The sequence below is a fragment of the Saccoglossus kowalevskii genome, chromosome 13 (genome assembly GCF_978046115.1).
Source record: "Saccoglossus kowalevskii chromosome 13, keSacKowa6.1, whole genome shotgun sequence".
In the NCBI taxonomy this organism is placed as follows: Eukaryota; Metazoa; Hemichordata; class Enteropneusta; family Harrimaniidae; genus Saccoglossus; species Saccoglossus kowalevskii.
Window position 1 is genome coordinate 5824217 of NC_140653.1, and position 14128 is coordinate 5838344.

Here is a 14128-nt window from a genome sequence, read left to right on the forward strand (position 1 = left end):
TTATTCAATTTGCATATAACAAAGTCAAGTTTTAAGAACTGCCTATTAGATTACAGAGCTGATTAATTTGAATTAATATTTGCAAAAAATATTTAAATTCGCAAATAATTAGCCAATTTTATTCATTATAATATTTATTGTGGAATTAAATGTAATTACATTATTGTAAGTTCAGGGCAATGTCAATGCAATAAAGTAATACTTTATTGTATGATAATATTTAGCAATATTGTAAATGCACTTTCCAAATATGGGCAATTATTTTGGAATAATATAAGTTAATTGTTAGTGTCATATTGCGCCATATGCATTGAATGGTATAATACACTGCAAGCTCAATTATATTTGTAATTTTCTTCTTAATTTTCTTAAAAATAGTGTTATGTTCAGCAAAAATGTCACTTGAGCAATTGAAAAAACATAAGATTTTGTTCAGAAAAATGACCTATTAATAGTGTCGCTGAATGCAGCAAGAACACCAAATATTATTGATGAATATGACTTTTAAATATTTTCTCTGGCCAATCAGAGACTGGTACCAGAAAGAGGCTGCCTATCAGTTAAGGGCGCCAACTTTATGACTGTTCAGTGGCCATCCTTTTTGTAGTTTTCACGAGCTCACAAGCTCAAGAGTGTTGTTTCTTGTATTGTTCCAAGCTTTATCCCATTGAGAATAAACAGTGTTTGGTAAGTTTATATACTACGAGATGTTGCGCTATCCGCAAATTGAACCTGCTTGTCCAACTTGCTTCCTGATATAATACAGCTCTGTCGTCAAGCCACAAATAGTTTGCCTTGGTGCCCTTTGAACAATACACTTAATTCCCTGTGTGTTTAAAACAGTTTTATTAACTTTGCCCCTAAAACTGGATCCCTAATCAAGATAAAACAGGTAGTTCATAACAAATAAATTTGCGAATTTTAGGTAAATTAATCTTGTCTGAAATGAAACATTTACTTTCAGGTGTTTATACACTGGTGTCAGATAACTTAGCTGTGAATCAGAAAATGAAAGCCATTCAAGATGAATGGAAAAAGGAGTTGAAGTAAGTGTGATATATGAAAATGAATATTTGTTTAAAAATATTGTTGTAAAAAAATTGGGATGATCATTATAATATGAGATTATTCACAAAATACTGGAATTTAGATCCTGTGGATGTAAAATCCATTTGTTTGTGTATTATTATATGCCTTTTGTGGATTGAACAATAAAAAATTGCATTTATACAATGTTGGGTTTGAGTCTGACTATACTCATTTGCATAACATTGAACGTCGATTTGGCTTCACCGTTTTCCACACCACCTGCAGTCTTCTGTTTCAATCTTAGTGAGAGTTTTAATGTACTGGGACTTGATGGTCTGGATTACCTATGCTCAGAACTATATCTTGCTGTTGTAGACAGAAATTGATTGTTGACAGAAATCTCATCAAGACCTGTCAAGGCAGCAGCATCCTGGTCGCTGGTATTCTAATTCCTACTTCTGATAATTACTATAATAATACTTTATGCAGGTATTCGTAATGTGACTGCACAAATATATTAGCTTTTATGAAAGCGGTGATATACACGTACTGATGGTCCAAGTAAGATGGTCAAGTAAGATATGAGGGCTCAGAATTGGCGTCAGTGGAGTGCAAGAGTGTGGTGTGATTTATTAGGTCAATTTTGCCATATGCCATATAGTAGCAAAACTGCCCTTTGTTTACAAGAAGCTGAAGCGATGCTGTAGCAAAAAGAAGCCAATTAAAGCTTATGCTACAGCTGTGAGATATCTTTATGGTAGAATGCAACACAGACGTAAGCATAATTGTAATTTTTTTTATTTTTGGCTCAACGGACAATATGGGATGGGTTTCTGTCCTGCGTCTGTCGTCCGTCTGTCTATCTGTCTGTGCACGACTTCTTCTCAAAAAAACGCCGAACCGTTTGACTCGATTTTTGGTGTGTGGATGCCTTGATGAGTGTAGATGGTAATTTGTTCATGAGAAGTCGATCTGCCAAAAATTATGCAAATTAGCCCCCAAAAACTCAAAAATTTCTTCTATGCTACTATGACACTAAGTGGTCTACAGTGCTGATATTGTTAGTGCATGTGCCTTGAGTTGTCCCCTATCAGTTTTGTTAATTTGGTAAGGAAATTTTCAATTTCATAATTTTGGCGAATATTTTAAAATGGTCATTTTTGGTCAAACATTCTATTTTCGACTTCTTCTTCAAAACCGGTAGCCTGAATGCTTTGATACTTGGTGTGTATGTACCTTGTGTTGACATCTACAAGATTTGTTCATTTGGCCATATCTTTAATTCTCTAATTTTGGCAAATATTTTTGTCAATTTTGGTTAAAAATGGAATTTTCAACAAACCACTATTTCCAATGCTTTGGTGTTAGGCATACATGTGTTTATTATTCCATTGACAACTTTGTGTGGTTGTTTGGCGATATTTCATTTAAAAGTACAAATTGTTGACATTTTCGATTTTCTATTTTCAGCAAATATTTTGTCATTTTTCATCAAAAATAGTACTTTTGACTTGTTCTTCAAAACCAGTAGTCCAAATTCTTTGATACTTGGTACACTTGTAGCTTGGATGACACTTCACCCAGTCACTAAAAGTGTCCAAATTTATCAAAAATTCATGATTTTTGTTATTACCTTCTCCTTAATGCACTACAGTTGTCTTGGGAAGATTATAGAATGATGCCATATTGAAATTATATGCTCACAGGGAGATATGTAATGTTTCCTATTTATTCTGTCAACTGTTTCTCATTCTCACATAGCACATAGTTTTCTTTGATTGGTTCATGTGATTGTAATGAAAACATAACCACTCAAGATATTTAAATGTGTATAGACATGATTGATTTTGGTGGAAAATTATGCAAATTGCCTAATTTACATACCAATATTTAGGCTATTTTGGTGATATCTTGAGAATAATTTAATATGTTTTAATAAAACTTGGTGCATAGATGTGTTGGGGCAGTTTCCAGATATATTTATTTTTCGGTGGAAATTTATGCAAATTAGATAATTTGCATATCAGCTAGTGAAATTCAAGCTATTTGGGTGCTATTTCAAGAACCATTCAACATATTTCAACAAAACTTGGTATATACATGTATTATGAATTCAGATAATTGCAAATACTATGTTATGTTACACACTGGAGTTCTTTTTAAGCTTTCTTTGATTCTAATTTTATTGAATATTTTTTATTATTTTTATTTTTTTATTTATGTAAAAAATTCCACTTTTAGCATTATGTTTTATTGTCTCACTCTCTGCCTTTTGGGGTATTTGCCATATACAGCACTAATCTTTTGTACAATAGCCGTTGAGCAACAGGCCATTTTTTCATATATCATGTGACAAGCATGATAAAAATGAATTATTTAATATATGGGCGTCACCTTACTCAGTTCAGAAAATACAGTGAAAATAGCATGTTTTGTATGTTTAAGGTGTCCTTCAAGGTACTTTCTGTTGTTTTAGAAGTATTAATTTTTTTTTTCGCACATATACATGTAGCTCTTTAACACAACTCATGTTGTGCTTCTGCCATTTTAATAAATACTGTTCTAGAGCAATAAGTCTGACATGCTTTGATCAATCATTTTCAAAATTTAGATATGCATCATACATCATTTAGCACATGTATTCATTTGACAATTTAATTCAAGATGGCTGAAGGTGGCCATTTTCATGTTAAAAATTCATCAAAATAAAGCATATTTGCCATTCGGAACCACACGTTGGTCACGTATGGATGTTTTGTTTCAACTTGCTACAAACATTGGACAATATGGGACCCTGTTGCACGTCTGATTGTTTTTTGAGTTGGATTTGAAATTGCATGTGCATATTTATTCATTTGGTTGTCCGATTCAAGATGGCCGAATTGCAGTTGTTAATTTTTGTTCAAACTTTGTATATGTACATTGAACTTTATGAGACTCGAAATAAACTGGTGGCAATTAAGTATAGTGGATGCAGTTTTGAGCCATATCTCTGACAATTTTTGACTGTTTAAACTATATATATTTTTAAACTGGAGAACTCACAGACTATGTAAAGCAATTAGTTGTTATTAAACAGGGAGGTATTTTTAAGGTGTACTTTTTTCAGGCGGAGCTTATCATATGAGTGACTGTCGGATTTTTTCTGTCGTTGTTTGTGTCAACTTTTTACTTTTTTGACATCTACTTGAAAACTACAAATCTGATTGCTTTGATACTTGGTGTATATGTACCTCACATAGATCTCAATTAGATTTATTCGATTCATGATGATATCTTTAATTCTTTAATTTTGATGAATATTTTTGTAATTTTTGGTAAAAAGTGATATTTTTGACTTCTTGTTAAAAACTGCAAGTCCAGTTGCTTTGATATTACATATCTAGGTACTACATGTGGACTTCTCTCTTATTTGTTCATTTTGTGATGATATCTCCAATTCTCTAATTTTGATGAATATTTTTGTAATTTCTTGGTAAAAAGTGATATTTTTGACTTCTTGTTGAAAACCACAAGTCTGATTGCTTAGATAATATATATATATACACTACAGGTGGTAAAAAATTATATTTTCAACTTCTTGTTAAAAACTGAAAGTTTGATTGTTTTGATATTATATATATAGGTACTACAAGTTTGTCTGATTTATTCATTTTGTAGTATCTTCAATTCTTTATCTCAAATGTGCATTTCTAAAAGCTTGTTTTTTTTAATTCTCTTGCCTGCACACAAGAACTTTCTTTGATTTAGTATTCATGCATATGGATACAGATTATGTGTACCATATCTGTATATATAAATGTTGAATATTTGTACAAACTTTCTTAATGATTATTCTAGCTTTGACCTTAAAACTAGCAGCATACATAAACAAATATGACAGTTCATTGAGAAACAGGAAATCTTGGATTTTTCAATGCATGTCAAATGACACAGCTTGAGTGCATAGACATATTGAAAATGTCATGCCACATGCTATGGGTCATATGTTATTGTGTTGTTCAGCATTAATGATTTAAAAAAAAAATTACTTGAAATTGCCGTCATTGTTATACAAATGTATTGTAATGTGTTCACAGTAACAGTCATAAAAGTTAACTTTTAAATTGGTACTATTGTTTGTGAATTGTTTATTTCCATAGTTCTATGTGGGTCAAGAAGTACAACATACAGTTAGTATATGACGTCTTGAATTGTGCACTGAACTGAAAATGCTAATTACTATATTAATTGCACTTCTTAAAAATGAATATATTTTATTGTCTATTTCAATATCAGACTCATATAGAATAGTTTCTCACAAGTTAAATTAAGACACATGATTGCTGCTTATAGAATTAACTTATATTGATTGATCTAATTCAAGAAGGCCGATTATTAGCAATTTTTATTAATTACCAATTTTAACCCGTTTTTGCACAATTCTTTTCATATTTCAAATTCAGTGTCCTTTTTGTTTAAACTTATTTGATACCCTGACTATTGTGTTCTTGCACATTAATGGCAGTTGACTTAACTCACAATCAAATTTAATATGGTAACTGGCAATCACGAAGATTCACAAAGTCTGCATTTTTTTCAATTTTTTTGCAACATTCCACATGTATACATATATATGTCTCATATTCACTGTTCAATTATATGCACGGCTGCATGGTGTGATCAACAACTTATACTACAAATATCTGATGAAATTGGAAAATAAATACACACACTACTTTGCTCCATTGTTGTCAGTGGAATGGAAATATTTGCATAAAAATAAAAGGCTTTCTTTAGCTCATTATTTGTTGTGCATAGGACATAACAGCAAATGTAATCAACACACATATACATTGATATTGCTGACACTTCATTTATCATTTAAATACAAGTAAAGAGAGGCTGTAACATATTATTTTCAATCCAAATGTCTTTATTTTCTTTTCCTTAGAGTCTATGTTGAATATCGAGAAAAGATGGGTAAACATATGCATGCTGTGGCAGACATTGAGGCTTCATATCGCATCAACATAGCGGTAACAACAAAACTAAAACAAGTCGAACTACTTCGAAAACAATGTGAGTTTTCCAATTCTATTTATCATCCTTTATTTTATTTAAGTTCAAAATAATGTCATTTATGAAAATTCAGTATTTTAAATTTTTCAAATCATTTTAATATTGATTTTTGAGGTAGATGCTTGGCTCACACTTTTCACACATTACACTGTATGTGAGGTTTCACTTTTTTAACCAATATGTGTTTAAATATTGATATTAAGAGGTGATTGTTATTATGAAACAAACTTACAAATAGGTTTGCTACATTTTTTGCTCAGAAGATCCAGGCAATATGGACCGACCTGCAAAAGAGTCAGCCAAACAATAGACAACAAGAACAATGCAGAACAATCATCAGCCCACTAAAAACTTTCCAGCCTGCTACCAGAGATGAAGTTAAAGATATTGTAAATAATTCACCTAATAAATCATGTGGACTTGATTCTATACCAACTTTTCTCGTTAAGAAATCCCTGGATGTACTACTGCCAAGTATCACTACTATTGTCAATTCATCGCTTTCTACAGGTCACGTTCCAGCCCTTTTTAAACTAGCTCTTGTTTCTCCTCTTCTCAAGAAGTCACACCTTGATCCTGATGTCTTCAAGAACTATCGCCCTGTCTCAAACCTTACATTTCTCTCAAAAGTCACAGAGAAAGTTGTCTCTAAAAGATTGATCTCTCACTTGCATTCCAACAGTCTTATTGAATCTATGCAATCAGCATACAAACAATCGCACAGCACAGAAACAGCTCTAATACGCGTTCAAAATGACATACTCATGGCACTTGATCAACAGAAAATTGTGATGCTTGTTTTATTGGACTTATCTGCCGCTTTCGATACGGTTGACCATTCGCTTCTTCTAGAACGTATGTCAAGTGGTATGGGTGTGGCAGATACTGCGCTATCCTGGTTTGAATCATATCTCTCAGATCGATAACAAAAGGTTTGCATCCGTGGATCAGTATCATCAATACACAAGCTAAAGTATGGCGTGCCCCAAGGATCTGTACTGGGTCCTATCCTTTTCACTGTATACACATCACCACTTGGTGACGTAATCCGGCATCACAACATTAACTTTCTTCTCTATGCTGACGACACACAACTATATTTATGTTTCAAGACCAAAGATATTGACATCAACATTCAACATATGGAAAGTGCGATCAAGGATATTCATAATTGGTTAACATCGAATTTCTTAAAACTCAACTCGGACAAGACGGAACTGTTACTTTTTGGATCTCGACCAAATCTGGCCAAGTTAAATCTACCATCTATACAGATTGAGGGTTGTACCATTGTGCCAACAACATCTGCTCGTGATCTTGGCATTGAGTTCGACAAGCATATGACCATGGAAAATCGTGTGAATAGTATTTGTAAATCATCATACTTTCATATACGCAATATTAGTTCCATCAGGAAGTACCTAACTAATGTAACCACAAAACATTTAGTACATTCATTTGTTACATCAAGGATTGACCATGGAAACAGTCTCCTCTTCGGTATTGCCCAGACGAACATTCGTAAGCTCCAACTCGTTCAAAATACTGCGGCACGCCTCATCACAAGGACCAAGAAATTTGACCATATCACTGAAGTTCTTTACAACTTACACTGGCTTCCTGTTCAACAACGCATTAATTTCAAGATCATGTTAATCGCCTTTCGTGCAATTCACAACACCCTACCATCATACATTTGTGAACTGTTTGCATCTTACAAACCTACCCGCAGTCTACGCTCCACTAATAATCTTCTCCTGAACGTTCCGAAAATTAATACTAAATCTTACGGTCAACGCGCCATCTGCCATGCTGCACCTGCCTTATGGAATGAACTACCTCTACATATCAAACTATCTGACAATATTGACATTTTTAAGAAGAAACTTAAAACTCATCTTTTTAAACAGACTTTTGAAACTCAGTAGTTTTTCTTTGTTGTTGCTATTAATGTTTTATTCATGATTTAATATTTTTATTTATTTTTTGTCTTGTAAAGCGCCTATGAACATTTATTTTGGATATATGGCGCTATATAAGTGCATACTTATTATTATTATTATGAAACTTTTTATCTTAAACTTTACTTGTTAAAGTGCAAGAACTGAAGACTAACTCTGAGCACACGGAAAAAATGTTGACTGGTGAATCAGAAAGAATATTGCAAAGTGAAATTAATGCACTCAAAGCCAAAGAAATTAGGGTAAATAAAGAAATCGTGCAGAAGAAAGAAAAGGTAAGTAAAAGTAATTAAATGGAAAAAAGTTTATTAAAAATATATATGGAATCGGAATTGTATAAGGTACTGTATATCATACATACAGTAATGTAATTAAAGTGTGTTTTGCATACTAACATATGTGAATTTCTGTGTGAAATCATGAAATTATTGATTATAGCTATTGTGCATTATGAATATTACAGCATTCATAAAGCTTTGGTATTTTTTATCCTTCAAATCATTTTAATTTTATACATTTATTGATAACACATTTGAATCATTCATGCATCAGTACTAATCACCATGTTGTTGTTGTAGCTGAAAGTCACCCAAGACAGAGAAGCAAAAATAAAACAGGATATAGACATATTACAGGCTAGTTTCAGAAACCATTACCATATTTCAGTGCATATGTCATTTCATTTTAAATCTTCGTTGATTCTTACTTTTACTTTTTAAACACATTGAATAATTGTAGGGATGCATAGTTTAAAAAACAATTGACAAAACATAATTTGACACATTGGGCAAATTAAGTTGTTTATTTTTAATTCTTTCTTTCCACACAGAAGAGAAACCAGGCCCAACTTACTAGACTGAAGCGTCAAGTGAAAGAAGCACAGGTTAGGAATAAACAGTGGAATGAAGAAGCCTGCGAGCTAGAAACAAGTATTGCTGAATTACGAAATCATATAAAGGAGTAAGAAGTTAAACATGTAAATTACTGTCCAAAACTTTAATTTAACTCATTTCATAGCTCCTAATGTCACTACTTGTCAAGATGAACACCTCATACTCACTTCTAAATACTCTTTTAAATAAAATAAAAAAATAAAAAATTGCATTGTTCATTCAAGGGCAGTGGTTGTCAAACCATGCATATGCAAGATTTTGTTGTTTAAGAATGGCAAGTATGGATGTGAGTTTTGAACTGGTGTGCAATAAATAGTGACTGCTTAAAGTCATTCAATACATTACAACCACCACAGGAATTGCCTTTAGTTAAAACTAAATCGGTAGCTTCTCCAATTTGTATGTGTTGGTCTGTGCAATAATCAAAGTCGACATGCATTTTTGTTAATATGGGACTCATGCATGTATCTCATGCACAACACCCGTCACCATTCAGGTTACCATTCACAAAATAGGTAGAATCCATAAATGCGAACCCAACAAACCATCGAATGTGGTACGAATCAAGATAATATGCATGTAATTGCTGGTTGTGTGTAAGAAATATTGCCAATTGAAAAACTTACAGACTATGGAAGCATTTGCAAGTTATCAGCTCTAGGGAAATTGAAGTGCTTGCTCATCACTGAAGATAGGTTCATTGTCAACTGCTTGGAAACATTTATTGATTTGATTTCAAAGCTTTAGTTTAGACTACTAGTATTTTTTTTGTTTTTCTTGGTCATTGATTTATTGTTTTGTTTTTTTCATTCATACTAAATTTTGTGTTAAATAAAATAAATATTTATTTGAAGATCTACAACCATGAAAAGTCATTATTTCTGAAGTTTATTTTGTTGAAAGGTTGAGGTGATCTGAAAGTTGATCACTCTGCCTCTGCCATATTAATTGTATTATAGTTAGAATTGGAAATCATACTTAGTTGTTTTATGATGATAAATAGGTAAACAGTCAACTTTAACTCTACAATTCAATGTGAAAGGCTTCCTTGACTCAGTAAAGTACAAATAACAAGTGCCCCTTTACCCTAACAACAATTCTCATATGAACTTGTGTCAAATTATTATAGAAATTTATCCTATAAGATCCCTAAATTCCTTCCCACATGTCAAAACCGCCCACTCAATGATATTGCTAATATAAAGTGTGTGTACTTACTGAAATATACAAGGAAAATTATCAATAAAATTATCATTTACATGGAGAAACATAAAACAAAACCATACATTTGATATGAATACTGCTCTATTATTTTGAAATATGATACATAGAAAAGTGAAATAGACATATACACCATTAAAAGTTTATCAATTATGAATTCACAATTATTGAAGAATGTATCAGTAGATCTAGTCTAAGCGTCTTCGTATCGGAAGTGATTGATGACGTTTTGTTGACACAAGGTAGCTATGAATGACATGCAATCTGATTGTTAGTCAACACGTGATAACACGTTAAATTAAACACCTCACAGTGGCAGTAATTAGATTATTAATTAAATTATTTAAGTATGCCATAATTCTTGATCAAATAAATGATATAGTAATGAATAGATTTAATGTCAACTTTCTTTCTTTATCTCCATAATATTTGTTCGTATCAAGTTAGCGAGGAACAGAAGCAGTATGAGTGACTCACTTTGACAGCATTGACATAACAACTTTCCATTAAGTACGTAAAGCAAATACAATATTGATTGCCGGTGGGACGAAGCAGAGGCCGACTACAATTGACAATCGATTTGTCTCGTGACAAATGGTTAATGGTTGTGACGGGTGTAATAATATGTTTTCCAACGAGTATTAATTAAGAAATTCCATTTGTTAAATTATCTCATCAGATACATATATGTTTACAGAGTCTGAATAGTTTCAGTAGTGTGTTTTCTTTGACTGCTTGCACTGCTTATGATAGAATTTACTTTGATGGAACCATACATAATTGAAATTGTGTTCTGGAGTAAACTAATTTGTGAATAACCATAAACAACCTTCACAATAAGACGTAAATGGTATTTCTTTTAACCATTAATTTGTCCCAGCAGGGCGCTGATTCATCGTACTCTTATGTATTGGCATCTTAGTTCCGTTCCCACGAGCATGCGTGAAGCGTTATTGATCGGAAGAAGAACGTCACATCAAATCAATGACAAAACTAGCAGTAAGCAGCTGGCGGAATTCCCTTTTTTTCATTGTATTAGTCACTTATAACGAGCTATTCACAATATGCTTTCCGGGTAGCATAGCTTAATAGTAAGCTCTCCCTCCTCCAAATGTTAGACCTGGTCTCTTGGTACTTGATTTTTTCGATATTGATTTCATCTTTAATATATGTAAGCTTTATGTAGTAGTACACCATACCGGCAGGTCTTGAAGGAAAGTTGTTATTATATCACTTATTGTATGTTTATGAACCGTAATTATTAATTCTGAAACCCTACAACAAACAATACTTTGGGAACGGTGAAACTTATACTTAATAATATAAGTACGTCATTATATACACGCGGGCTTCACTGTGAGTGTATTTGAACTTATACGTCAATGGCTGTGATAGTCATGCGATGTGACAGCAATGCAGACAATTCTAATAACAAGTCCTTACTGTTTTTGTTTCATTATTAATTGTTATGATAACTGCAGTAAAGGGTCGTGCGTGTCAACATTGTGCATTTCACTTGATGTTATGGCATCTCATCCTGTTGAAATATAACTACACACTGTATAACGTTCACTAGGGGTCGCATGCCGCTTAACAACATGCTTATTATTTCCTGTGGGTGCAAGTTTAAAATGCAGTTAATGGTATACTCGCTGATATATGCTTTTCTTCTTTTTCGGGTTTCTGTTGATTGTCGCAGATCTGGCAACAAAGCTTCTTGACTAAATATTTATGCCTATTGGGCGGAATTATAACAAACCGAGCGTTTAAATCTTTTGTACGCCAGGTGTCACTTGTTTACCGGGGTAATGATTTGTTTATGCATCTGTCGCTGAGGTGTTGACGGACGGTGTTTACACTGACCTGTTTTGACAACAGATTGATATGTATACCCACACCGATTCATTGGGCAGCTATGGATTTCGGGATTTATACTCTTGCTGATGAATCGATATTATTTGTAGCATATAATGATCAAAAACAACTCAATGCGGTCATTCGGTTCCATTTTTGTTGAAATTGAAAGGCGTTTATCAATATCTAATATGCTGCTGTTCATGGTTTTTATACAGTTGTTTGTTGAGCAAACATTATTTTCTATTCAATGACTTGTGAATCAAGGGTTTGAAAGAAACCTCTTATAACAACACTTATTAACCTTATTTTCGGATTGCCATTAATCGTGTTGCCTTAGGTCTGGTATTAATCCATGCCGGGTTACAGGCAATTAGCTGTGTTGCTGTGATATTGTCGTCTCTGATTATGACGGCCTACTAGGAACACATCTGGTTATAGTTACCATAATAGAGCAGTGCACTCAACAAACCAGACGCGTTGCATTGTGCTCCGGTTATGGTTATTTCATTTTTATATGTTCATAACCAGTGACACATCCATTTTATTCTGTGTATGTACACTGTAGATCGATCAATGGAAGGAAGGCTGACGTCAACCGTTTTGACTTCGTACACGGACTTTTTTAAACGCAGGGTAAGATGATATGCGATACCTTGTAAATTATATCATACTTTTTGTTATTTATGTTATTTATTTGCACTTGTGTCCACGACATATACCCGTATAGAGAGGTAACACCACAGTGTGCATTGCTGTTTTTCATGATTACACATCGAACACAGTGTATATAATATTCAATTTTGGATATTATTGGAGTCTCCAATATTATCAGCAGACGTATACTCTCAAAGTTAATAAAAAGTGTTAAAAATTAACAGTCTGCTGTTTCCAAGGAGCCCAATACATTTACCGCTTCGATAGTTGTGGTAATATCTTCTAGACTAAGTACCGAAGCTGGGTGCATTTTGCGTGTTGATGCAATCTGATTCCAGTGGTACTATATCTTAAAATCTCTAATATCGGTAATAATTTCTAGTATGAAAGTTTGATACACTTTTAACATTGTTACAGTCTGTTGATTCCAGGGTGATAGATATTAAGTGAGATGTGTGCGGTGTCTCCCTTTTATATTATTGTGGGTCAGGATGACTCAAATATGATGTACACCAGATTAAATGGAATGAATATATACATCGGTACTGAGTCAGTGTATCGTTGCAGGCAAAGCAGAGAATACAAACCAGAAAGAAACTAACTGACAAGCTGAGCATCGAACTGCCACCTCCTGTGCAAGAGACTGGCATAACTGGGTTAGTCTATTGGCCGTTACATAACCGACATACTAAGAAAACCGTGCGTAGGGTAAGGTGGCGACCTGTTCATATATTGACTAAACCATGTTGTGATTTATTAAGTAGATATAGGTGTTAACGTTTGACCCTGCTTGACATTTCCTGTGTTGATCGGTTCTGCTATTGCTGACTAACCAGTTGATCATACTCGCGCATGCATTCCTTTACACAACTGATTGAGGTATTCGACACACCACTGTGTAATTGGCCTCGTCTGCTAGATATACCACCATGTAATACACGCCCCCGGCACGCTTGGTCTTATCGTAAGCTGTTGAGTCACAAGTACATCTGTACAAGGCCTCTCGTGTCCGGAGGCTCCCTTTCTGGATATTAATTGGAAATTGTTGGCGATCCAGAGAATTATCCTCTTGAGTGTGATTTGATTTAGCCAGGGACACTATGTGGGATTACAACAATTCGTTTGCTGGTGATATATTAATGATGTACTATCAAGTATGGTGCATGTAAATTATGTATTTTGTACGTTAAAGCCAACAAGTAGGCGTTATTTATAAAACTTTCCAACGGAATTGCCACATGTCATCATTCTTTTGATGTTCATATGCCCTCGAATGTGAAAATAGTTACGAAGGAATGTGATTCCATTATGTTAGTGCACCCCGTTCTTGCTGTGCCAGCCAGACTCATAGGTAGCTACGTGACACTTGGTCACGGTATACATTATTTTTTTGTTTACAGGCACAGCACCTGCTGAAATTAAAAAGTCGGGTACATGCGAAACCCTACTATC

General features: G+C 33.6%; 1 protein-coding gene across 1 annotated transcript in view; it reads left to right on the forward strand.

The window, feature by feature from the left end:
* The window catches only part of LOC102808633 (coiled-coil domain-containing protein 122-like), a 28832-nt gene extending 19449 nt beyond the window's left edge, over positions 1 to 9383 (forward strand). Inside the window, exons 5-9 of the mRNA XM_085506833.1 lie at positions 965 to 1046; positions 5963 to 6090; positions 8187 to 8326; positions 8630 to 8686; positions 8881 to 9383. Coding sequence (XP_085362959.1) covers positions 965 to 1046; positions 5963 to 6090; positions 8187 to 8326; positions 8630 to 8686; positions 8881 to 9015 — 542 coding nt within the window. The 3' untranslated portion in view covers positions 9016 to 9383. The remainder of the gene's footprint in view (positions 1 to 964; positions 1047 to 5962; positions 6091 to 8186; positions 8327 to 8629; positions 8687 to 8880) is intronic.
* Positions 9384 to 14128: the final 4745 nt, after the last annotated feature.